At 40.3% G+C, this 27,709-nt stretch overlaps 1 protein-coding gene across 2 annotated transcripts in view; it reads right to left on the bottom strand.

The window, feature by feature from the left end:
* MCPH1 (microcephalin 1) overlaps positions 1-27,709 on the bottom strand; it is a 240,996-nt gene that overhangs the window by 196,562 nt on the left and 16,725 nt on the right. For both annotated transcript variants that reach the window (XM_045397815.3, XM_045397817.3), the window contains exons 4-8: positions 19,547-19,634; positions 14,966-15,080; positions 12,648-12,791; positions 9,562-9,651; positions 6,106-7,281 (exon numbers count right to left, since the gene is read on the bottom strand). In XM_045397815.3, the coding sequence (XP_045253750.2) occupies positions 6,106-7,281; positions 9,562-9,651; positions 12,648-12,791; positions 14,966-15,080; positions 19,547-19,634 (1,613 nt within the window). The remainder of the gene's footprint in view (positions 1-6,105; positions 7,282-9,561; positions 9,652-12,647; positions 12,792-14,965; positions 15,081-19,546; positions 19,635-27,709) is intronic.

The raw sequence follows: 27,709 nt of genomic DNA, 5'->3' as shown, positions 1-27,709 counted from the left end.
ATACCTTTGGGATATATGCAAGTTGTACGGGTTCTACACAAGTAAAACCCCACTAACAAGAGACTGTACTCATACTCATCTATTAAAATATCAAGTTCACTTTGTTCACTCTGAAAAAGACAGAAACAACACTCTTCAATAGATAATGTGGAATTTTATCCTTTGTAATCATTGTAGAGATCATTACAATATCAATTTTATGTGTGTAAATTTGTTTTAATTCCCACGGAAAGTAATTGCTCCGACTTTTGAATTTCCTGATACTTGTGTGTAAAGTATCTTGACTGTACCTTCCCTACTTAGCTAAGTTCTTTAAAGCAAGGGGATAGAGCTTTCAATTAACCTAACCTCTCACTGTTTATACATTGGACATAGTAGATACGGAGTAAACATCTGATAAAAAATGAATATGTAAATGAATGAATGAATCAACCAAACAGTTAAATGGTCAATAGCCTTCTGTTAAGACTGACTAACCCAAACCAAGTTGCTAGGATTGCTTAATTTTGCAGCCCCAGTGAGTTGGGCTGGCAGATGATGGGAAAGGGGGTTCTTAATACACTTGTGAATTATTTGAATAGTCAAAAGTGCAACAATCTAATGTACTTAATGAATATATGTATATCTATTTATTTGCTACAATAGTAATTCACAGTTTCTCTGGAATGCTCAGAATTTGCAAAATATATTATACCATAGGCTGGGCACAGTGGCTCACAACTGTAATCCCAGCACTTTGGGAGGCAGAGGCGGACAGATTGCATGAGCTCAGAAGTTGGAGACCAGCCTGGGGAACGTAGCCAGGTGTGGTAGCCTGCATCTGTAGTCCCAGCTACTCAGGATGCTGAGGTGGGAAGATCGCTTGAGAACAGTAAGTTGAGGCTGCTGTGAGCTGCGATCATGTCACTGCACTCCAGTTTGGGTGACAGAGTGAGACCCTATCTCAAAACAACAACAAAAAAACTCCAACTCCTATAAATCCTCCAGACCACTATTAGATGCTTTGTTAAAAGCCAAAATGGATGACAAAAATGAGTGGTCATCAGTGACATCATCAGGTTGTTAATCAGCATAATGGATGTGAGAAATAGTTTCTTGTTGGTTAAATTCATGGATTCATGGATTCAAGAACACTTAAATATTGCAGGGGACCCAATACCCACACACAACGGAGCATAAACATCTCGTATGAGTTGTGGCTTGTATCCCTGGGGGTGGTATCCAAGGCAAACCTTTCAGATAAGGTATGGATACTCCACTAAAGGACAGAGAACTCGGCCTTTAGCATATTGGTCACTTTTGTGGACCACTTCCTAACTGCTTGCCAATAAATGTTTAATAAATGTCTTTCTGAGACTTGCCTTCAACAAGATCAGGTAGATAGATGGTAGAAGAGTAGTTAACTATCATCAGCCTCCAACGACTTCTGACTATTATCGATGAACAAGACCCTGGTAGTTGGACATGACCAAATTGCTCAGATTAGCTCACAACACATGTGTACAAGGTGCTGACATGTAAAAATCCATCAACACAACAAAGAAGAAAATCTATCAAACCCATGGATAAGTGGGGTGTGGGAAGGACTTTTCTGCTTTTGCTAGTGAACACACAGCACCTATGGGACCACTGTGTTTCCTTCATTAGTGAAAAGTAATTAGGTGCCAAACTGTGCACTAGTTCAGGATGACCAATCGGCTTTATTTACTTGACAATTCAAACTGACTTCCGGTGGTTGAAGAGCTATGATTGGCAGTGCCAAGGGGCAGGTGGGACACATTTCCACAAATAAGCAACAACAATTCTCTCTTGTGCTGTCAAAGGTTAAAACAAGAAGTGGGATCTCCATTTCCATGCAAACTGTCTGCTGTCTGTGGACATATTTCCTAAGCCCAAACTTTAGCAGGCTGAGGCTGCAGTGAGCTGTGATCATGTCACTGCACTCCAGTTTGGCTGACAGAGTGAGACCCTATCTCAAAACAACAACAGACTGAGTGCAAGAGCAAAGGGAATTTCCTTTTTTTTTTTTTTGAGACATAGTTTCACTCTTGTTGCCCGGGCTGGAGTGCAGTGGCGCGATCTCGGCTCACCGCAACCTCCATCTCCCGGGTTCAAGTGATTCTGCTGCCTCAGCCTCCCAAGTAGCTGAGATTACAGGCATGTGCCACCATGCCCAGCTAATTTTGTAATTTTAGTAGAAATGGGGTTTAACTATGTTGATCAGGTTGGTCTTGAACTCCTGACAAGTGATCCACCCACCTCGGCCTCCCAAAGTGCTGGGATTACAGGTGTGAGCCACCATGCCAGGCCGGAATTTCTTATTTCAAAACCCATTTGACTGCACAATTGAGGAGCTTCAACCTATTTTTCAATTGCAAGTGATAAATCTGCAATATAAGGACATGCTAAGAGGCAGGCACCGAGAGAAGAATCTAAGAGAATTCCATCAGTGTTTTCCAGGCTATGAAGATCCTCAATGCAAATTATCTACTTGTGGACTGACATCGAATCAGCAGTATCTGTCTGTGGGAAAAAGCATTTTCAAAAGTGAAATACATAAAATCTATCTTATTACATATCAGCCTTAATAAACATTTGCAATCAATGTTAATGTGAACACTCAGTCTGAACTCCAATTAAATGAAATGTTGTAATTCCCCCCCACAAATTATTTTTTTTTCTCAATAGACCTGTATTACAAAAAAATTGTATTTGAGTTTCATCAATAAAAATTTTGTAGAAAATGTTTTTCTCATTATGTAATCATCTACATGAGTACCCACATACCTCGATTTGGTCTCTTTGCCCACAAAGCCTAACGAACTTACTATCTGATCTGTTACAAAAAAATTGTGCTGACCTTACATATAGACTGTATTAAAAAATGAAGGTTTACTGGTACCAATATGTAAATATATGACATATTGCTTTTGTAAAAAGCAATTTTTAAGGCAATATAATTCTATGTATGCAAAAAATTATCTTAAAATACCTATTTGCATTTGTATGCTTGTAGACACACACACACACACAAGAAATGTGTGGAAGGAAATATTAAACTGTGGGACAGTGACTGCTTTGTGCAGACAAACGCTCCAACCCAGTCTATTCTCCAGTGTCCAGGGTTACATTTAAAACCTAAGTCAGATTTGGTTGCTCCCCTGTTCCAAAGCCCCAGTGGCTTCTCACCACACTTCAAAACAAAACAGCTGCCCACCTTGTCACTGAAGGTCCCAAAGCTCTGGCTCCTACCCCTCTCCAATCTCCTTCCTCCAGTTCAGGAAGTCCTTGCTGTACTGGCTTCCCTGTCGTTCCTGCAAGCATTTTTCTCCATCAGGACATTTGTTCCTGCTGTTACCTCCAGCTGAAACATGGATTTTGAGAGTCACAGGCTCCCTCTCCCTCCCCAGGCCTGTGATCGGATGTCTCCTTCTCAGGGAAGCCTTCATTTGTCACCTTATCTATCCAATGCACTATTGTTTTTCTTTTAATCATTAACTGCTTGCTGACACTGTTACACACTTACTTACTATTTGTCTTCCTCTATGAGGGTGCACGCTGCTTCATTCTCTGCTATGTCCCCACAAACTTGAAGAACACCTGAGACACAACGGGTCCACGACTTTCATTAGTTAGGAAGTGAACTAACGAAAAGAGGCAAGTGAGGAGATGGAAATTCTAATCTTCTTAGCAATCTTTGTTACAATGGGAATGTATCTGTGTACTGTTTATAAAATTAGAGAATAAAAAAGTAAAACAGAAAAGAATTAATGATTTTAAAGATTTTAGAAAACAAAATTGTTGGCCGGGTGCAGTGGCTCACGCCTGTAATCCCAACACTTTGGGAAGCCGAGGTGGGTAGATCACGAGTTCAGGAGTTCAAGACCAGCATGGCCAAGACGTGAAACCCTGTCTCTACTAAAAATACAAGAAAATCAGCTGGGCATGGTGACGGGTGCCTGTAATCCCAGCTACTCGGGAGGCTGAGGCAGAGAATTGCTTACACTTGGGAGGCGGAGGTTGCAGTGAGCCAAAATCGTGCCACTGCACTCCAACCTGGGCAACAGAGCAAGACTACGTCTCAAAAAACAAAAACAAAACAAAACCAAAATTGTTTCTCCCTCAGTTCCCATTCTACTAATGTACTGAAGCTCTTTGTAACTTGTTTTTGAAAACTTTTTTACACACTATCTTAGATATTGACAAAGGCAACAAGTAAAAGTGAACTGAAAACAGAAATGGAAAAAAGCCCTTTATTTCGACATTAAAGATTTGGAGGTACAGTTTGCTGTACAGAAGTTTTCACTCCTCCACAATTTCACCAGGTATAGAGTGTGCATCCTTGACACTGAAACTGAAGGCCTTATGGTTTCATCTTGTAAGGCAGATTCCCAAAGAGAATTGGTTTACCTGAGTCCCAGGGGGCTGACAATGGACAGTTTAAAACATTGATGACTCTTTATTACTATAAAAGAAAAGGGTTAGATTTAGGCTAGTCAACATGTAAGCCTTTTTATGTCCTAGAACCCAATGACTTCCCATCTCTCTGTAATGGCATGAAGTAAGGCAGATGACTCTAGAAGATCCTCTTAACGCTAGGGCACACAGTTGCACCAGGGCCCTGTCTGGACACTCCTGCCTGATGGCCTGCACCACTGAGCGAAAAAACCTCTCCATCTCCACCAGGGTGCCATGGGTCAACCAGTGCTGGCCCCTCATCCCCTTCTACTTACCCCCACCGCCGGAAGCTGTCGACGCAGGGGGCAGTGTTCTAGAACATAAAACACACCTGCTTCTGAGGACTAGCACACTCCCGACAACATGGGGATTTTAGGCCATGCCATACTGTTTGCTACCAGCTTTTTGCCACTTAATTAACATTTGCATGTCATTATTATTCAAAAGCTTAAAAAATACACAAGATGAAAACTGGAAAGAAGGAGAATGTAAACTTCAGAACAGGATATTCTTAACTACCAAAAGAATTTTAGACATCTATTGTTTTATATTAACTTTTGAGTCAACATTTTAAAATAAATATTTTGAAAACACATACTAAGGCTAATGGAACATAAAATACAGTTTCTTGTCAAATTTAATATATGTTCAGAAAACCAAGATATAAATAGCAGGCTAAAAATACACAAAAGTATTTTCATCCTTTTTGTGAAACAATTTTGGGGAGTGTATACTCAAGGAAAAGGTATGTAACACATCTGTGATGATTTCAAACCCTGCTGTGACTTCTCCACCTTCAAAGACGCAGTTAACACATTTGTAGAGCAGAGAAATCACGCAGAGTGAATGCGTTCTTACTCAAATTTTAACCTAATCTTTAGGTAAAGACAGTCAAAGTTTAAGATTTCTTCAATTTCGGTTGTTGGAACCTATTTGTGCTTGTAACTGTGAAGTGCAAAATTTTTTTATTGTTGTGACTTTTGCTACAATGATATAGTTTATTATTATAGTTACAATTAAATTATGAATAGGAATAAATCTTTTCAAGTGATGCTTCAAGCAAAATAAGTACAAGTCAAACAAGGCCTGTTACAAATGAGCAAAAATGTTTTAAAAATGTTTCTTCATAGTTAACACTGACCAAAGTTTCTTCAAAAATCAATATTGATAACGGATTTCTAAATGTACTTTTTCATACTTCCTCTTTGATACAATCGATGGCTTAAGCTACCTTAATTTCTTTCTTTAAATAGCCTCACTATTAAGAACCTAGGTTTTAAAAAACCCTTTATTGTACGCATCTTTACACACGCTGCAGCGCAAGACTCCAACGGAACAAAGAAAAAGACTTCACTCCCCTCAGTTATTCATACTACAGACTACTTATCCTTTTGACCTATAAGAAGGAAAAGTCTTGGAGAAATAGATTCATAACAGACTTGATCAATAAGTCTAGAAGTTCCACAGGACAGCAAGTCATCTATCTATTCCTAAAGAGTTTATCATTGGAATGATCAAATGCATATTCTTTATGTAAAAACTGGGGAAATAATTTAAGTTATGAAAAAGTTGTGATAAATTTAAAATATGGATGCACTGTTACATGTTTATTTAGCAAAGATGACTTGGAAAAGGAGATTCACATACTTCCACTGTATCCTCCAGGTAAGTTTTCCTTTTCTTCTGCAGACCTCTCCACGTTACAGTCAACTACAGAACGTGGCTCATGTTCACTCGGGGCTTCGCCTTCAGAGGAGTTTGATATTTTGGAAGTGGTACCTTTGTCCTGTGTGCTTTTCAGACCAACCGCTTCTTTCACTTCTTCAAGGATTCCTTCGAAAGGAGTTAAATCACCATCATGTCCTTTTGGAAGAGCAGGGTCCTCAATGGTGTAAGAAAAGCCATTGCCCTCTGGCCATGCGTCTTCTTTCTGCTGAGGCCCAGCCTGTCTACAATACCTTAAGGTTTCTTCAGGGGCAGAGGATTCCTCAGAAGTCACGCAACTGAAAGTTGCACAGCCTTCTCCACTTGCAGTTTTCTGAGGACTGCAGATGGTTTTTGCTGTGAAACTGGTAATGTCAACTGTTCTGGGTTTTTTACCAACGCAGGAAAAATCAGACATTTCAAATATGCTTGTTCTCTCCTTCTTAGAAAGACTTCTGCAGCTGAACTGAGCAGGGTTTGATGGCAGCTGAGATTTGGGAGGAAGATTCTCTGAATTCCTTTCCTTAAGATTATCAGGTGAAAAATAGTCATCATACGAAGACTCCCCACAGCCAAGAGCCTCGAGTGCAGGTCCCGCCATGCACTGCAGGCTGCCTTCTGACCTACACAGCTGCAGCCTCGGCATGATAGATCTCCTGATGCTCCTCTTTCTCTTGCATTTTTCCTTTGGAGGTGAATGGAAGCCATATGATACTCTTTTTCTCTTTACTGAGGAACTCCTGGGTCTTGAATGTATCAAAAGGGGGCCTTTTGTTGAAGACAATGTAGGAGACAAACGATACTTCTCTTCAAACGTCTCCTGAGACATACCTGCAGCCTGCTTTTGGTCAGGGGTGACTATTTTACCCACAATGTTTCTTTGCAAGTTTATTTCTTCCTTTGAAAGATTACTCAGAAATTTCTGAGGACTTGATTTATCAAGGTGAGCGAAAGATGGTGATAAATGAGTATTATTTGTTTTCAATACAAGTGAAGAAATACACATATCACTTTTAGTGTCATTAATGGATCCTCCCAACTTCCTTTCCTGATTTCCACATTCTGAGTTTCCACAAAGATCATCAAAAGACGAGTGTAAGCCACCAGCAATGGATTCATCTGGAAAACATTAACGGAGAGCTAACTTTTAAAAGTGGTTTAAATTATTCTAAATTCAATTTTCAGTTGACCAATAAAACATTACTTTTAAAGTACAGCTATTAGTTAAGAAGACTATTAACCACATTTGGGTTCTTCTCATTTCCATTTAAGAGTACGTTTTAGGCCAGTATTTTTAACTAGAAAACCTGGGCTTTGATGAGTGTATAGGATAGTGGTGGGGATAGAGAAGAGGGGTAACAAACTTCTAAAAATTTCAGGCAAATTTCCATATGCATGTGCACATTTTCCCGGAAGAGCTTCCATAGTTTGTCGCTAAATTTTCCAGGAGATCAATAATTCTAAAACCTAAGAATGACTGCTGTAAGGTCTAGGGAAAGTTCTAGTCTTGTGTGAAACATTCCCTCAATGAACATAGCTCACCTTTACCTTCCCTGTCTTCCAGTGAAGTCCTCGTATGACACTTACATTCAAAAGTGAGCCAGTTGGTAGGTCTTAATGTTTCAACTCTTATATAGCTTACTCATTTCCTGAGAGTAATGCTAAGCTGCTGCTACCTCCTGAAAATTCTGTACTCCTCTGTACCCTCCGGGCCTTGCCCTTTCCTCCACACTTTATTCTAGGTAAATACAATTCATCCTTCAAAACCTACCTGGGTTGTCAACATCCCTGGGACCCTCCCACTGCCCTTGCCAGGTCTCCCTGGCCTTGCCCCCTCTGCTACACAGCATCATGCATCATACCGCCCCGTGGTTACGTGGGTGTCTGCCCATCACTATGCTGTCAGCTACTAAAGGTCTATTCACTTTGGAATGAATATAAAGAAGCCTCTAGTCCTGTGCTGGCTCCCCTAGCAGGGGCTTAGCACTTGCTGCTGGAGGGCCTGTGTTTTGTAGAAATCACTCAAACCTGGAGGTAACATAAGTGTGATAAGTCTCTGACTGAAATCACTAAAGTTCTGCTTTAAAAAGAAAGAACACAGGTAACCAACAAAGCTTCCCTTCCGACTGTGCCCCGGGAGGGGAGGGAAGCCCAGTGGGGAGGAGGCACCATGCGTGTCTTCAGGGCAGTAGTTGGAAATAAGGTCACTTTTAATTTTAGATGCTGAATATATCTTATTCAGCATCTAAAATTGCTTTATGTTTTATCATACTTTTCAAAAACCCGATAAGCAATGTGACATGTCACTAAGACTGTAAACTGTGATGTCAGACTGCCTAAGTTAGAAGCTTGGGTTTGCCATTCACAAACCACATGACCTTGCACAAGCTGTTTGACCTCTGTGTCCTGGTTTTTCACTGGCAAAATGGGATGGTGATGGAACCTACCTCTTAAGGCTAATGGGAGAATAACTCAGATAACAGTGAGTAAGACACTTAGAGGAGTGCCTACAACACAACAAAAATGAAATCAATGTTAGCTATTATTATCACTTGTTTCCAACTTCTAGGAAATAAATGTATCAAGTATAAAATAAAAAGATGGAGACTGTTTAAGAGAAATGGGTAAATAATTCCAGCACACAGAGGTGAGAGTACAAGGATTAACCCTGCACTGAAAAGAGGCTTTGGTTTAAACTTTTAATATCTTGATGCCGTCTTGTGCTTTGTCATTGCTGTGGCTTTCATAATAAATATTCCATAACATCTCAAGCACTTTCGAACACAGTACTTCTAGGGGTCGCTGCTACTTATTTAGGCCCTACTGGGGGCTAGGTGAGAAAACTGTAAGAAATTGGTACGAAGAAGAAATGACCATGAACAATTATCATCCTAAGTGACACAAGGGCTCCCACATTAAAAAATATGTATGTGCATAACATGTAACTAATTGCATTAATTCTTACCAATGTTCTTTCTGCTTGTAATTAGAAATCCTCTATTTAGCTCCTCAATTGATTGATGATCTTTACATACTTCACTGACCCCGTTCAGTAACATGTTCCTTGTGTTAATTAGACATTGTATGAAATAACATTTCCTTATTCTGACCTCAGTTCTATGTAGTTTAAACTGCATACAGATTAGTTCATATACGACCACAATAATTTTTTAAAATGAGCAATGGATTCTGTAGCAAGAAAGCAAATACCTAGGCAAAAAAACCTATAGGAACCAAAAAGGAAGTTTAACTCATGCCTTAATTTTATTGTAATACCTAATTTCAGGGGGAAATTTAGAAGTTCTAGTTTTAACTAATTATTTTACTTATCAGACGTTGCTACATGAAATTCTAAATCAGAACTTAAATATATCACAGAAAGGAAAATTAAAAATTTACCTGAACACAAAGTATCATGTGAAATGTTCAAAGGTGCTTCACACAGAGAGTTACTTGGATTATCATGAGACTGTTGAATCATTTGGGAAGCTAAAAACAGGACCAAGACACTGCATTAGATAAAGTTTCAGTATTGTTTAGCAGATGAAGCCAGCAGGAAATCCTCCTATTAATCATAGGTGATTCTGTTAAATCCTATAATCACAAAGTTAGAAGGGATCTTAAAGTCAACTTGCCTAAATCTAATCAGAAGCTCAACAGAGTTAAGTGAACACTTCCAGTCTATTTTAGTCTTCTTGTTTGATAATCATGGCTTTTTATTCAAGGATGCTCACCATAGTTACCTCTAAAACTAGAGCACTGCTTCTCAACCAGGGTGACGTGGGGTCCCAGCAGATAGCTGGTGATGTCTGGACACATTTGTGGATGTTGCCAGTGAGGGAGAGTAGTGGGTACGTTGCTAGTGTTAGTGGGGAGAGGCAGGGATGCTGCTGAGCTTCTTGCCACACACAGGGCAGTGCCCCCAGCAAAGAATTACCCAGACTCAACTGTCAGCTGTGCTGGGTTGAGAAATCCTAGAGGTTTCATAGAAAACACTTAGGATGTCAATGACTTAACAAATAAGGTCCTAAGTATTATCTTCAAAGGCTGTTCATACAATAGTCAAGAAACAAAAGAAATGTTTGGATCTCATATTCAAAGATATTTTTTAGAGACTCAAAATGATACTTTTCTGAGAAAACTTCAGTCAAAAAGAGAATAAACCAAGATAAAGAAGGGAAGCACACATAAAATTTTCAGTTAAGTTTTAAACTGTGCTGGACGCAGTGAAGTAGCAGAATTAACACTGTAAAGTAATAGAAAAAGTAAAGTTTAAGGCAAATTACTTTATATGCATAATTGCACATTGGAACAATTTGGACGTCTACCTGGGACACAGTTATCTTCCTCAATGTCCATTCTCACTTCTTCTTAACAACAGAACTTTGATTTTATCAGTATAGCAATGCATCCCAGTCAAGACTACATTTCAGTCTTGTCTGCAAAAGGGGTGGGCATATGACCACATTCCAGCCAACGGAATTAGACAGGAGTATTGGATAGACGTCTGGTAAGGCTGTCAAAGGGAGATGGCTTAGCTGGGAGGCACACACATTTTGGAAGAAAAGCCAGGCAGGCCTAACAGAAAGATGGGAACCTAGTTTCTTAAAGACACCATGGAATGGCATCCCAGCCCTGACTGCCTACTTCTGAACTAGGCAAGACAGAGAAAGGCAATTCTATCGATTTTAAGTCACTGGTTTTTTTCTTTCTTTGTTATATGCAGCTGAAACTAACCTTAACTGATATAGATGGACAAAGGATGTAAAATTAAGAGAGGCAATAGTTGATAACATTACAAGCTGCATTCAGTAAGTCATTGTCAATAATATGAAAAGGCACTGAAACTTGCTTCTAATCAAAAGTAACTTAGAGAACAGATCCAGTTTTTCAAGCTTCCGACTGAAAAAGGCTACAGGCTAATGCCATTCAGTTTTCCAAGGATGGAGAAAGAGGCATTCTTATAAACAACTGATGACAATAAAATGGCCCAAATCTTTTGAAGGATAATTTGACTATATCTATCAATAAGCCAGGAGTAGTGGCACACACCTGCATTCCTAGCTACTTGAGAGGGTGAGGCAGAAGTACTTGAGCTCAGGAGTGCAAGTCCTGCCTGGGCAAGACAGTGAGACTCTCTATATCTTTAAAAAATCAAATTCTGCATGTATGAATATTATTGAAATACATGAAGTACTCAGAAATATAAGGATTCATGTAGGCGCATGCAGGGGTTATAACGGTAAAAAGTCGGGGTGGGAAGCTGGAAAGACTTATGTCCAGGAAAGGAAAATGGCTTAATAAAAAAATAAGAACCACCAACCTATATGGTTAAAAAAAGAATAAAAACTGCAGCACGATTTCTAATAAAGAAAAAGTGGGAAAAAATATCCACCAATAGATGAGTCAATATCAAAGCTGCAGACTACTTAGAGCATCTTTAAAAAAAAAAATAGGTCTACAACAACTAAGCTGCAAAAAAAACCTCCAGGATACTCTTAAGTAAGAAAACAAAGTGCGTAATAATACATATGTCATTATCTAATTTAGGTAATTAGATAATTTACACAGAAACAGAAATGACACCTCCACACAGAAAACAAACCTGTATGTTTGTCATGTATACACAGATATCTGATACACTGAAACAGATCTGGAAAAACACATCAACTTAAAATACAGGTTATCCCCAGGTAGAGGAGTATAATTAGGTGAGTATCAAGATGAACTTTTACTATTAGCTACTTTGTTAAATGTTTTATTAAAATGTGCTGAATTATACTTCAGTAATTAAAAATTTTAAAGATAAAAGAAATAATGAGAAACAAACTGATTCATTAGACACATTTAATCTAAAGCAAATTCCTTCAAAAGACACGATTCATGGCTGGGCACGGTGGCTCATGCCTGTAATCCCAGCCGTTTGGGAGGCCGAGGCAGGTGGATCACCTGAGGTTATGAGTTTAAGACCAGCCTGGCCAACATGGTGAAACCCCATCTCTACTAAAAATACAAAAAAACAAAAAAAATTAGCCAGGAGTGGTGGCCGGCACCTGTAATCCCAGCTACTCAGAGGGCTGAGGCAGTAGAATCACTTAAACTCAGGAGGTTGCAGTGAGCCCAGATTGCACCACTGCACTCCAGCCTGGGTGACAAATGCAAAACTCCATCTCAGAAAAAAAAAAAAAAAAAAATTCATTTTGTTTTTAAAAAAGAAAGAAAAAATTCCAAAGCTAATAGAAATTACAAAGGAGCTACAACAAACAGGATTTTAAACTTGAAGAATACTATACACCCAACACACACTTCAAAAATCTTAATGATGCATAACATTTTCTGGAAAACAAAGCCAGCCATGAAATAGGTCAAAATTTGTTACTATCAGGAAACATTAAAATATCTAGGCAAAGAAAAAAAAAAAGCTTTCCACCATAATTTAATCACCTATTTGCATAATTTTCATTTTACAAACTGTAATTACTTACAGGTGGGGGAAAGATTTTCCCTTTCCTCCTTCATCTCTTGTAATCTCTTCTCCATTGCGCTGTGGTGACTACTATTAATTTTAATTGTAGGACTATATGTTAATGAACCATTAGATTCAAATAAGAGAATAGGTACATCATCATCTGAAAACAAACAAAAAATCCACTTTAAGATCAAAAAGCGCCTTCATACTTCAATATGATTCCTTTTAAGGAACAACCCCCAACACCCCATTTTCCTTCTTCCCTTTCAACATCATTACCTACTTCTGCTAATATTCTACCCCCACCACCTCCACAGGCAGTGACGTTGCTGCTACAGCTGCTGGCTCACATCTGCTGAGCAACTGCCCTCACCAAGTACTGTGCTAAGAAAATATATGCATTAGTGCATCCAACCTCAAACCCAAACCCAAACTAGTAACCCCACTTAAAAACAAAGACTGAGACACAGAAGTTAAAAGTTGCAAAGCTGGAATGCAATTTGGTTTCTGTTTCTTGTCCCAGGTTTCAGAAACTGCTCCCATTCACCATCTCTCCTTCCCTCAACACACACTCACAGACTCAGACATGAACCTGACTGCATGAAGTGGGATCAGCATGGTCCCAGAACCATGAAATTATGAGCTCGTTTTGTGTGGGTGCGGTTGTGTTTTTTTCTGGAATGCTACCTTGCATATGCTCAAGGAGCCCTTCAGTACTTTCATACTCACTCCCAACAAAAAAATACCAAGAATCATTTAATATCTTCTCCTTTGCAACTCTTAAGCCTGAATAATCTTTACTGTAGTTCTGACAATATACAAATGTACATTAGTTGAATCATTAATACTTCATATGTATGGTTTTTAATTACGATACATATTTGGTCTAAGAAGAAAATTTTGTATCTATCATTACCATGTTGTCAAAATATTTTCGAACACTGTCACTGATATAGGAAAGAAGGCCAAAGTGACAAAAGTATAAAGAGTTATAGGAGAGTGTGTAATATTGATATGAGGCTAGGAGAGGCCAGATCATAAAGGACCTAGAAAATTGGAGAATATGTTAAATACAGGATTTTATCCTGAATATTTTTCCTTGGGATGATACCAAGAAATTTTAAACTAGGAAGGGGATATCCTTCTGATTTAAGGTTTTCCTCATTGTGACTGCAGCACAGAGATGAACTGTAAGGACAGAGTGGAGGGCAGGGTAAGGAGTGGCTCCTGTGGTGCAGGAGGGATGATCCAGGCATCAGGGGAGAGAGCAGGTAAGGAGAAAACAGAAGAAGTCAAACAACTACTTCAGAAGCAGGGCCATGGTCTTGATGGGTGTTAGTTTCAGGAAGAAGGAGATGTCAAGGACGATTGCATGTTTCTGACTTGAGCTTCGACGAAGACCAGACAGCTGGTGTGAAGGAAGGACGGACACACACCAGGAGAGGCAGCAGGAGGGCTGAGCATGAAACAAATGATGCAGGCCATGTTTCTGGAAAGTTACGTGGCAGTACTACGTAGGCTAACTGTTCTACCCAATTCTGTAGCATTATCATCACAGATTTAAAATAAATCTTGGCCGGGCGCGGTGGTTCACGCCTGTAATCCCAGCACTTTGGGAGGCTGAGGCAGGCGGATCACAAGGTCAAGAGTTTGAGATCATCCTGGCCAACATGGTGAAACCCCGTTTCTACTAAAAATAAAAAAATTAGCTGGGCGTGGTGGCCAGGATGGTCTCGATCTCCTGACCTCCTGATCCACCCGCCTCAGCCTCCCAAAGTGCTGGGATTACAGACGTGAGCCACCGTGCCCAGCCCATAATATTCTTATATATAAGAATATTGTTTAAGAATATATACATAAGAATATATATATTTTTTCTAAGACATCTTGTTATAGCACATAATATTCTAAAGTATTTTTCCAAATCACTAAAAGAATGTATCATCTAAGATTTGTCTATTCTGGGTAACAAAACAAAAAGGCCAATTAGGTAAAAATACAAAGTTATATATAAAGAAGAAATAAATAGGTATTTATTTCAATAAGGCTTATTAGCCAAAGTTTGCTTTTCTTCTGAAATCATTCCTGAAAATAAAAAGTTCAACCACGTGGATGAATGGTTAAGACTGTAGTCGATTAGCTCAGCTGCATGGCTCTATTCTGGCTCCCAGTCAAGTCTCCCGCAGCCTCCTGACATTTTGTCTTCCCCTTCCTAGAGTAAAGCTACGATAGTCTCCATCAGCTCTCTCATCCTGAACACCACCAGTCATCATGCAAATTAAACAAGGTGTATAGACACAAATGCAAAGAACTGTATTAAATTTCTTAGCTTACCTAGACTTGTTTTTTGCCTTTGTAGCTCTTTAGCCATTTTCTCAAATTTCTTCTGAAATCTCTTATCATTTTCTGGTGTTTTAAAATTAAAATCTTTGGGCTGCATACATTTACGCTATGCAAAAAGAACACAAAAATTAATGCTGTATTGCAACTGCTTAAGACAGGAGAAAAAGCCCTTTCGCGTACATTTCTGATTCCTTTTATAACATCAGTAATAAAAACTTCTGAAAGAGGTGTTTCTTGCACTGTATGTGAATTGGCAATATTTCTTTCTTTTTGTGCAATTATAAAGAAAATGGATAGAATTTAAAAGACTGTATAAAAGGCTCTGTATCATGCTTTGTGAGACATTTTCATGATCCTAGCATTCTTAGTTTCCATGAAAGTTTTTAGCCAGTCTCTTTCGATTTTTTGCTATTGTTACCACCAAACCAGCCCAATCTAGTTCAACTTTGTGTATCAAAATGGTGAACTGTTTAATTGCCCTGGCCCCCGATGTGGCAAGTTATGTCACTTGCGCATGCTCAGGTGAAACAAGCATGTAACCACAGGTGGAACCTAAGCACTTAGACCAAGGAACGGGGGCCAAATTAAGGAGTAAACATCTGATAGCATAATCTAGGATCCAATCAGATTCAGCCCTAGCATCACCTTGGGACACAACCCAGTCAGATGACGCCTCCCAGCATCACCTGGTTGCAAGATCCAATCAGATCACACTTCGTTTTCTCTGCCTATGAAACTGCCTGAGCCCCCATCTCAGGGAGGCAGATTTGAGCATTTCTTCCTGTCTCCTTGCCAGGCAACTTGCAATAAAGCCTTTCTTTTCTCAAAAGCAAGTGGCATGATCTTGGACTCTATGTGGGTTGGGCAGCAAGCCCACTGCCTGCTTGGTAGCACTATTCTCACATCGTCCTCCCTGCAAGACCATGACGCAGTAAGAAAACAATTTTTATTTTATAATTACCAAAGAAAAGAACCATTATTATTCTTGCCCTACTATCATTAAATCACAGTAGCTCCAATCAGCCAGTAAAACCCCAAAACTATGACTACACTCACAAAAACATGAAACCCCAGGTTGATATCCACAGGAAGGTCGTGGGTTAACTCTACTCTTACCATCCTCAGAGAGGGGAAATGTTTCCTTTGAAACACACCTCACAGTCCCAGCCTTACCCACATTCTCTTCTTGGAACTGCCCATTGACTTCCCATCTTTAGGCCGGCCATCAGCACAAACACACATACTGAACTTCACATCGATTTTACCTACTAACACTTTTATGCCTGACTTCTTTCTTACAGGACCCCAGGGAAATTTAAGTCGTCTGTCTAGGTTCCTTGGTTTTCCGCTTGAAGCTGCAGCCCAAACTTGCTTACATAGGGAGCTAGCTACCCATGTAAAAGCTAACTTCTTTTGCTTCAGTCTTATAGAAAGAACTTCTTTTAGCTATTTAAGGCTAATGCCTATACTGGGATCTTGCTCTGTTAGTTATTCACTCATTTATTGACAAAAAACATGATTATATGTCAGGCGCTGGTCTTGCAACCTAGAAAGATCCTTGTCATCATGGAGCTTGTATGCTGGTAAGGAATGACAGAAAATAAACATAATAAATAAGTAAATTGTATGTGGCTTGGGAGGTTCATTTCAATAGGCTTGGAACCGGCCTGCACTGCTTTCACTAAAGTACCTGCACTACACAAAATGTATTAATTAGGCAGTGGTGCTTTATAGCCACAGGTCCGGGAAGTCTGGGGACAACTGTGCTGGCCTGTCAACATTGTTTATGATTAGTGAGACGAAGGATTTGCCTGGAGGCTCCGCCAGTGGGGCTGGTTCATATAGGCTCAGGGCCAGCAGTATACAAGAAGATGCTCCACCTTGTGCTCCCTGGTTCTCAGGTACTGTGCAGATTGGACACATTGTTATTTTGGGGTCCTGTGAATCTTCTCTAGCAGCTGTATTCCATCAAACTGCCCACATTACTACAGTGTGTTAGGAGGAGCCAGTCAGCATTGCAGATGAAAAGAGACTCTCATAGTTGGCACAAGTGGGAAGGGATTGCTGGTACAAACAGGGGTGGCAGGATAGGTCTCACAGAGAAAGTAACATCTGTACAAAGCCATAGGGAGGCTGGAAAACGGGTCATGTGTATGGATTTTGGGGGAAGAATGTTCCAGACAGAGGGAACAGATAATGCAATGGCTCTGAAATAGAAACACGATTGGCATGCTTGAGGAACAGCAAGCTGGGCAGGCAGGTGGCAGGCAGGCAGCAGACAGGGTGAGGGGGAGACAGATGCACAGAACCTCCTCAAAGACCCAAAAGAATAAGGCCTCAAGTCAGGTTTAATTTGCAATTACATTTGGAAAAGAGAAGGAAAGGGGAAGTTTTTAGACATGAAAATTAAAGTGGTAAAGTGTATGAGCAGTCATTAATGCTTCAGATTAGGAAAAATTAAAATGATTAGTAATATCCAATACTAGTCAGAGTATTAAGAAATAGCTTGTTTTTTCCTTTTTTTTTTTTTTTTTTTTGAGAAAGAGCCTTGCTGTTGCCCAGGCTGGAGTGCAGTGGTGCGATCTGGGCTTACTGCAACCTCCACCTCCTGGGTTCAAGCGATTCTCCTGCCTCAGCCTCCTAAGTAGCTGGGATTACAGGTGTGCACCACCAGGTCTGGCTAATTTTTGTATTTTTAGTAGAGATGGGGTTTTGCCATGTTGGCCAGGCTGGTCTCAAACTCGTGGCCTCAACTGATTTGCCTGCCTCGGCCTCCTGAAGTGCTGGGACTACAGGTGTGAGCCACTGTATCTGGCCAAGAAATAGGTCATCTTGTATATGATTGGTGGAACTGTTAAAATCAAAATGTGTATGTATTCTGATCCAGTAATTTTATCTCTAGATATCTGACTTGGAGAAATAAACTCAAATATGTGGCATAAGTAATATACTTAGCAAAAACTGACAGTGACTAAAAGTACATGAATACCGGAAAAGCACAGTCACAATATATAATGCAAAACAGAAAACTGAGTAGAATCAAAGCTACTGACACGAAATGGTCAAAACTATATTGTTAACTGGGGAAGAGAAGACAACTCACCAGACGATACACGTAAGATAGCAGAGCCCCTTCATGTCAAGCATGCATGTGTGTGTACATATGTGTAATATACTGAAGAAATGCCACCCAGGATACTCATCAAATTGAAAGCTGCTTACTTTGAGGGAGGGCAATCAAAGAGATGTCTGTGTTTACTAAATGTTTTACAATGAAAATATGCACGTACTACTGATGTGTTTTTACAATAAACACTTGATTTTAGCATGTCACAGGGAGTCCAGAGACTGCTGAACACTTTTTCACTTATAATCAGGTAAGACTGAAGGAAGTTTATCCATCACCGCATGGGCAAACTATGGCTTGTCTGAGATGAAATGTAATGGGGAAATATCATTTACTGTTTTCAGGAAATGTTATTCCTCCACAGTTATTTCTCCTCTGGTCTACAGGAAATGTCAAGTTCAGTTTGGAGACAGTCATCAAATCCTCCCTCTGACAGAGACGCTCATGTGAAAACAACCTGGCTGTGATGTTTCAGAGTAAACTCTCCTCAGATAAAGAAATCACAATTAGAAATAGAAAGCCGAAAAGGTTTGGTTAAAATGTGAATTCGATCTCAAACGAAAGCAGTATCTTTAACTCTACAGTTCGTCCTCCGTATCTGCAAGTTCCAGATCTATGGATTCAACCAGTCACAATTGGAAATATTCAAAAGAAAAAAAAAATTAACACTAATTTAAAAAAATACAGTATAACAACTATTTACAAAGCAATCACATTGTATTAGGTATTTTAAGTAATCCAGAGATTACTTAAAGTACACGGGAGGAGCCAGGTGCAGTGGCTCACGCCTGTAATCCCAATTGGGAGGCTGAGGCAGGAGAATCACTTGGGGCCAGGAGTTTGAGACTAGCTTGGGGAACACAGAAAGACCCCGTCTCTACAAACAATTTTTTCTTCGGTATACAGGAGGATCTGTGTAGGTTACATGCAAATACTATGGCATTTTATATAGGGGACTTGAGCATCAGTGGATTTTGGTATCTGTGGGGGTCCTGGAACTGATCCTCTGTGGATACTGAAGGGCAACTGTATTTGTACGGCAGATTTTCCTCATAAATGACTTTGCACACTTGGATGTACGTCCATCAGACTTTTGAGATTTTTCTGGCTAAACAGAATGCAGGTATTTTGACTACAGATATAACACATTTCATTCTGAAGTAATTACCAAAGCACCTAAACGTTTGCTTGTCTCTTGGCACCTTTTAGTTTTCCCATGGCCAACCACAGTCTCTTCCATTTCCTACAAACGCTATCGAAGAAGTCATAGGATAAAATAATCTCTATAATTCACTAAAAAATGCTATGTGAAAAGAATAATATCATCAATAGCATACTTAAGACAACTCTTGAACATATTTCTAGAAGTTTTATTTTCTAAAAATAAAAAATAAAAATGAATAAATTCCTAACTGCCATTATCTACATTGAAATCATGTACTTACTTTTTTTTTAATTAGGCTTGGTAAGTGTTCATTCGTATTAGCTGCAGGGAACAACGATTCATCAATGTGTGCTCCAGCTGTCCTGCATCTGTGTAATTAAATTACGGTAGTCTAATGAGTATTTGTTTCTATTATACATTGACACAGCACTAAATCTGCACATGTATTAGCAATTTAAAAAATCCATACCTAAGTCATTTTAACAGACTTAAAAAAAATAAATACAACAGCAAATACAAAAGTCAGTATAAATCAAACTTCCCAAAATCATCTCTATCTGGTGTTTAAGTATAAGAGAAGCAAGAGGCAGGTAAAGGAAGCACAATTTTTATGCAACAATTTTTGACTTGCAGCATACTTCAAAATTATTAGTGCACAGACTCATAAAGGTATGAGTAAATGCTATCAAATGGATCATTTAATAGTAAACAGGCCATAAAACAGATAATTGAGAGGTAGAAGGGATGTAAAGAAATTGAAGTCAGAGGACATCTCTTTCCTCCAAAACTAGGTTGTCCTTTTTGTTTTTCTGTCCAGACAGCACCACCATCAGCCCCAAGGCCTGGGTGTGCAACCAATGCTCTGCATTGCCAAACCTCCTCCTCCTGCCCCGTGGTCACACCTGCCATTTCTCCTGTCCACCTTCGTATCTCTGGATTCCTGTGACCCTTATCCCTTCTTAGCATTTTGTCACTCAAGTCTAAATAATTATGATTTTCTAAATGATCTCCTGCCCTACTGTGTTTCTCCTCTACTAATTCACTCCTACATTACTGAAATATTAATCTTAAATTTCACCCCAACCCAGATAAAAACCTTCTGTCACTCCCATGTTTAGAGCATATTCTCACTCATTCGCTCTTTAAGTGTTTTTATAATAAGGCCTCTATTCACCTCTCCAACTATCCCTCACAGGCCTATCACTGTTCAACATCTAACACACAGTTATTTGAAAAAATAAAGTATACTGCAATAAAAAAACACATATCCATATTGATACAGAAATTTCTACAACATATATTAGGAATGAAGGAAGTTTCAGAAATATGTGCCTCTATATGGTACAGTATGGTCTATGCAGTGTGGTAAGTAACACTAGGGTAGTGAATCTCACCCTGGCGTCCCTGACCCCCTTCTGAGGGTGTGCAGAGTCAATACTATCTTTATAACAACACTAACACATGATTTTCTTTTCCTGTCTCGCGTTATTTCCTCAATATACGATGCAGTAGAGTTTTCAGAAGCAAAATGACATGTGCTATCCCAATACACTGAATGCAGAGGCAGATATGAGAAGGCAACTGTCTTCTAATAAGCCAGGCATCAGAGAAATCTGCAAAAATGTACAAGTTTAAAAAAGAATACAGTGTAGTAATTGTAACCAGAGAAGTACAACCGGCAGAAAGGCAGCAAAAAGTTTCAAAACGAGTATGGTTCAGAGAAAGCTTCAGGTCAGAGACCATCACCAGACTCAACTCTGACAAGGAGGCAGATGTGGGAGGGCACAGATCTTCCACCCGGAAGCAGAGCACAGCCTCAAGCACAGTGCAGCAAAGAGCACGACATTTTTGGGAAAACATATGCCATTTGTATGACTGAGTGAATGAATGCAAGTTAGGAGACCAGCAACAAAAAAAGAATTTATGTGATTCCAAGGGTTGTACTGTCTAAGCTAATGAGCTTGGACCCTGTCCTGTGGGCTCTGGGGTATGAGGACAGGTGTGAGGGAGGGGTCGTGGGCAGGTCACCGGTCCAGGACGAGGAGGCCAGTCAGGGACTACTGCAATAAGTGAGGCAGGAGACGCTAAAGATTCAGTAAAGGCAGTTGGGGACTAAGATGAGGAGGGGGAATCCTTAACTGAATAATATTTAGACAATAAAAATGGAAGGTTTTTGACCTCTGGTTAAATCTGGTGGTCTGAGCACATGCTTTTCTCTTGACCCCCAAAACCCCAATAAAATGACAGTAAAGGAAAACAAAAAGACATAAACCAACAAAAATAAAGAGTAGATAAGAGCTGTCTGGGGAACCGTAATCAAACAATAAATAAAAAAAGGGAAACCCAAGCCTGGCAGCTGGGGTGGGGAGGAGTCCATCTGGAGCTCAGAACCCGGAGCTCAGAACCGCTCAAGGGCAGGAGGCACAGGTGAAGCCAGAGCACTCGGGTGGGGCAGGGGGCAGAGGACAGCAGGCAAAGGGCAGAGGGTGGAGGGTGGAAGGCTGAAAAGAGGCAGCAACTCTCCTTGCCCATGCCCACTCACTGCCACCCAGTGCCCAATGGGGGCACTGGGACCATGTTCAGATAACTGGAGCCTGAGAAGCTCTGGACTCAAAGGACACCAAGCTCAGGGAAAACAAAAAGTTTTCCATGAAAGGAAATATATTCATGGTTCACTCTGAGATTCAGCCTAACACACAGCTTCCACAGTCATAATGATGTAAACATAAACTACTGATTTAACCAAAATGTACCATGTACACTGCCATCAAGAGTGGAAAGAGCCTGCACATGAATGTGTCCATGCAAACAGCAGATGCGCGTAGGTGGGAGTGGGATGCCCTTGGAGGGGCCGATTAAAAACGAAATTCTCACTTCCCTATCAGAAAGTCACTAGATAATATCTGAAACTGAAAAACCAAAACAGCAATACAGCCACAGTATTTAGAAATATGGAGGTCACTGAACAGCTTATCTGCAGAAGCAGCCACATGTGTGAAAGGAGCTGCCTCTGGGGAACAGGAATTGAGGGTGAAAAGGGTCAAGAAAGGGACCGTTGTTTTTCATGATAAGCCTTGTAATACTGGTTCTTCGTGTGTGTGTGGGCGCGCGCGTGTGTGCATACAATGGAACATGATTCCACCATAAAAAGAAATGCAATTCTAATACAGATGACAACATGATGAACCTTGAAAACATTATGCTAAGAGAAAGAAGCCAGACACGAAGGCTGTATATTATATGATTCCGCTTATGTGAAATATCCAGAAAAGGAAAATCCACAGAGAAAGAAAATCCACAGGGAAAGAAAGTAGACTAGTGGCTGCCTTGGCTGGCGGGAGAATGGGGAATAGGGCTAAGGGGTACAAGGTTTCATTTTGAGGTGATGAAAATGTTTTAAAATTGTGGTGACGGTTGCACAACTCTGTGAATACAGTCATATGCCGCATAACAACCTTTTGGTCAATGAGAGACCACATACACAACAGTGATCACATAGGAGCTGAAAAATTCCTATCGCCTAGTGACATACTGATGTTCCTAACCCCGTGTAGGCCCAGGCTAATGTGTGGCTTTGTGTCCTAGTTTTTTTTTTTAAGTTTAAAAGTAAAAATTAAAATTAAAAAATAGAAAAAGCTGATAAAGCTGTAAGGTATTTTTATACTGCTGTACAATGTATTTTAAGGTGTTATTACAAAAGAGTAAAAAAATTTAAAAAATTACAGTTTATCATGTAAAAAAGCTATAGTAAGGCCAAATTAAAAAAAAAAAAATACAGCATAGGCAAGGTGCGGTGGCTCACAACTGTAATCCCAACACTTTGGGAGGCCAAGGCGGGAGGGTCAGGAGTTCAAGGCCATCCTGGCTAACATGGTGAAACCCATTCTCTACTAAAAATGCAAAAATTAGCCGGGCGTGGTGGCGTGCGCCTATGATCCCAGCTACTCAGGAGGATGAGTCAGGAGAATCGCCAGGAGGCGGAGGCTGCAGTGACCCAAGATCACGCCACTGAACTCCATTCTGGGCAACAGAGTGAGACTCCATTTCAAAAAAAAAATACAGTATAATAACTATTTACATAGCACTCATATTGTATTAGGTATTATAAATTACCTAGCGGTTTTTTCCCCCCCTACCACACATAATAGAGAGATAGGTTACATACTTATGGGAGGAGCCAGGTGCAATAGCTCCTGTGTGCAATCCCGACATTTTGGGAGGCAGAGGTGGGAGGACCGTTTGAGGTCAGGAGTTGGAGACTAGCTGGGGCAATGTAGCAAGACTGCCATCTCTACAAAAATAAATAAATAAATAAATAATTAGCCAGTCATAGTGGCACACACCTGTAGTCCCAGCTCCTCAGGAAGCTGAGGCAGGAGGATTGCTTGAGCCTAGGAGGTTGAGGCTACCGTGAGCCATAATTGTGCCACTGCACTCCAGCCTGGGAGACAAAGCAAGACCTTGTCTCTAAAAAAAGTTATAGTATCAGTTAATATAGTTGCTCCAAAAAATATACATCCAGTGTAACCTAAGTGTATGACAAGTATAAAGTCCATAGTAGTGTACAGTAGTAATGCCCTAGTCCTTCACATTCGCTCACCACTCACTCAACGACCCAATCACAGCAATTTCCAGTCTAGCAAGCTACATCCATAGTAAACGCCCTATATAGGTGTACCATATTTTATCTTTTATACCATATTTTTACTGTACCTTCTCTATGTTTAAATATTTCAGAGACACAAATACTTACCACTGTCTTACAAATGCACATGCTGTAGAGGTTTGTGCCTAGGAGCAATAGGTTGTGCCACAGAGCCTGGGTGTGCAGTAGCTATGTCATGCAGGTGTGTGTAAACACACACTATGATGTCTGCACAACAAAATCACCTACCTATTCATTTCTCAGAAGGCATCCCTGTCGTTAAGCAATACCTAACTGTATATTTAAAACCACTGAATTGTACACTTCAATTGGGCAAATTGTGTAGCATGCGAATTAGATCTTTAAAACAATGTTGGAAAAAAAGAAAAAACATGACATACCACTACACATCCGCTCGAATGGCTAAAATTCAAAAGGTGGATAAATTACAAGTATTGGTGAAGACGTGGAGCGAATGGAACCCTCACACTGCTGGTGGGAATATACAGTGCCATTACCGCCTTGGAAAAGTTTGGGTAATGACCCAAGAGAAATGAAAGCATACAAAGACACAAACGTAAATGTCCATTGTAGCTTTATTCATAATAACCTAAAATGGAAAACTAGCCCAATCTCCATCAACTGGTGGCACCGTGCTACATGCTACATGCTACATGCCTGCAATAGAATACTACTCAGCTATAAAAGAAAATGAAACCACTGCTATACACAACATGGACAAATAGCAAAAACATCACCTTCGGTGAAAGAAGTCTGGCACAAAATAGTACACACTGGATGATTCCACTGATCTAAAGCCACAGAACTGGTGACACTAATCTTGAATGACAGAAACCAAATCTGTGGCTGCCCTGGGGTGGGAGGAGAGGGCAGGGAGGCCGACAGCAAAGGGACACGAGGGAGATTTGGGGGTGATGAAAAGGCTCTATATTTTGGTTGTGGTGGTGACACAGGTATACACATTTGCCAAAACTCCGTGAATGTACACTTAAAATGGGCCCATTTTATTTTATGTAAATGTTTTTATAAAGCTGATTTTTAAAAACCAACTATCTGAGCCTACAATAATGGGGTAAGCAGAATGCTGTATCTAATAGAAGTGATGGGAAAGGGAGGCAGGGTGGAAGAGAACGAGGAAGGAAATGTTTTTGAGGTGTGCTTCTTTTTAAAAAGTCCCCTTAATTACCAATTTTAAGCATGAGAAGTTTTTAGCAGCCTCTTCTTAAGCAAAATGTCACTGATTTACCACTATTATGAGTAAGGGAACAGCAAAAGGGGGCTGGCTGAGATGCATCTGGATGAAAGATGTGAAGGAGACCCTAGATAACCGTGTTATCAAATACACAGTATTAAAATCACCACCATCATCAGAACAAAGGTCAGCCAGCTCATGAGAAGCCTCAAACCAACCGTGCTGGAAAATCCACTACCATTGCCTCCTATTGCACAACATAGAAAACCGAGGAGTACAGAAGATCATTTGCCAAAGTTTACAAAACCAGTAAGTATCCTTTAAGTTAGCAGTTTAAGGAAGGGCTTGATTCAACCCAGTAAAATGAGTGCCTGGCATAGGTTATACAGTTGTGGGAGGTGTGTTCTGTTGCCTTTGAGGTAAGCTTCCCAACTGCATATCCTTTAGAGTGATAAGATGTAAGGTGCACCGAGATGCTCTCCCTGAATTTCATCCACCTGAGTGTAACTATCATCACTCACTATGAAGCAGTAAGTGGCACTTACTGCGGGTAATGCCATTCTGCATGCCAACAGCTATGCTTTAGCACATGTGGTAACACACTAAAGCTGCTACACTGAAACTCACATTTACCAGGGGTCCAACCAAAATCTACTGAACAGACAAAAAAAACCTTCCAATTAGATTTCTATTTTTCTTCAGAAATGTAAAATGCCTACCATCTAGTGGTCAAAACGAAAAGTGTTTCAAGAGATGCCTCTAAACAGAGAAGCAACTATTTGACCTGCTGCTGCCTCAGAGCCAGCAGAAATCAAAGCAGCAACGTTCTCCTCGGGAAGCTCTGCTCTGAAGAGCTTGTTCTCCCCAGAGAACCAATTCACTCCAGCACTTCCCACAGCACACCTGCTAGATGGGCCAGGAACCACCGACTCCCATTCCACCCTTAGGACGACCCCTTGTCTTCACTTGGGCCAATCCTGCAGCCTTTTTACCACTCTTGTGCCAAACTGCCCAGCACCAGTATCTTATTCTCTAGGCCCAGTCAATAAGTCAATTCAGGAAAAGTACTTTAATCTTTTATGTAGACGGCACTGTGTTAGTGAGGCAAAAAAGTGAATCATATCTTTTTGAAGATTCCAGCCGCCAAGCACACAATCCCTCATGTGTGTCCCTGCCGCACAAGGAAGAAAACAGGAGACTCAGAGAAGTCGGCACAATAGTGCTCTACGGGCAGAGAGAACACTTCTGTGGTCCAGCACTGGAACAGCAGCAGCAAGTTAACTCAGGAGCTGCTGGAGGAACCCAGAGCCCAGCGGTTGAGTAATTCGCCCAGTCCTAAATGGCTACATCCACTGTTACACACTGATGTGACATCAGGAGGACACATCAGACCGTCCCAAACTGAGGGACGTTCCTATCACTGGTCAGTGACCTTCAACAGTGTCAAAGTCACAGAAGCCAGTGAAAGACTAAGGAATGGCTGCAGGGTGAGAAGGCTGAGGAGGTGAGAAGTGGAGCTGGCCGCCGGTAGGACAGAATGGAGTCTGAGGATTCTGGGAGGAAGGGAGCCGTGGTAAGCCCCTAATGTCGGCCTGTGTTGTGCTTATGTGGGAATATGTCCTTGTTTCTAGCAAACACTAAATGCAGGGGGTGATGGCCTTCAGTCAGCAACCAACTCTCAGCCTAGCAAGGACAAAGCCTGTGAGCCATATTCCCAACCTAGCTGTTAGTTTGCAATTGTTTAAAAATGATAAACTTTCTTCAACAGAACTTAGAGTGGGGGCCAAGCTGACCTTTATTTCACCTTTATTTACTCTTCCTTTAAGGTAAAAATTTCTACGTCCAAAGGAAATGTCAGAATGTTATCAATTGTCATCTGATCTTAAAATGAACACTCCCAGAAGGAACCTAAGAGAATGGGATTCTAGTGACACCTAGTGACCTTACGAAGTTAATGTTCACATTTTCAGTGGAAACCATGAGCTACTGCATTGGAAAGGCAGGCAGGCAGTTCACCAAGAAAGAACAGACGTGACATAAAACATGCAGGTCAGTTTGGCTCTTATCTCCATGTTCTGTTGAAGAAAATTCAAGCTCACTAAAAATCAGAGAAATGCAAATAAAAACAGTATTACTTTTCTTCTACTAATTAGAAAACGTTAAAAGAACTGATAACTCACAATCTAAGAAAAGGTATTGGGAAACAGGTATTCTTCGATAACTCCAGAAAGAATGGAAACCAGTACACTCCTTCCAGAAGGTAATTTGGCAGCATCTATCGTATTTAAATATGTAAACTCTCCGAACTGAACAGCCCACTTTTGGGATTTAAATCTATGGAAAGATTTATCATCTGCAAAAAGGTAATATATACAGAAGCTCGATGCTCTAATATTTCTAATTGAAAATAAAAGAACTAAGAAATGAAAAACTTCAATCATCAATAGGACACTGGTTACATAAATTACTGGACAGCTACTACAAAAGATTCTTATATATATAAAGTGGGACGTATCTGCATGTACAGACAGGAAAAGAATGTCCTGTAATAAAAAGTTAACTAAAGAAGTATATAGGTTGGGCGC

The sequence above is a fragment of the Macaca fascicularis genome, chromosome 8, assembly GCF_037993035.2.
Source record: "Macaca fascicularis isolate 582-1 chromosome 8, T2T-MFA8v1.1".
Classification (NCBI taxonomy): Eukaryota; Metazoa; Chordata; class Mammalia; order Primates; family Cercopithecidae; genus Macaca; species Macaca fascicularis.
Note: the sequence above shows the minus strand (reverse complement) of the source record. Positions and strands in the feature narration are given on the sequence as shown.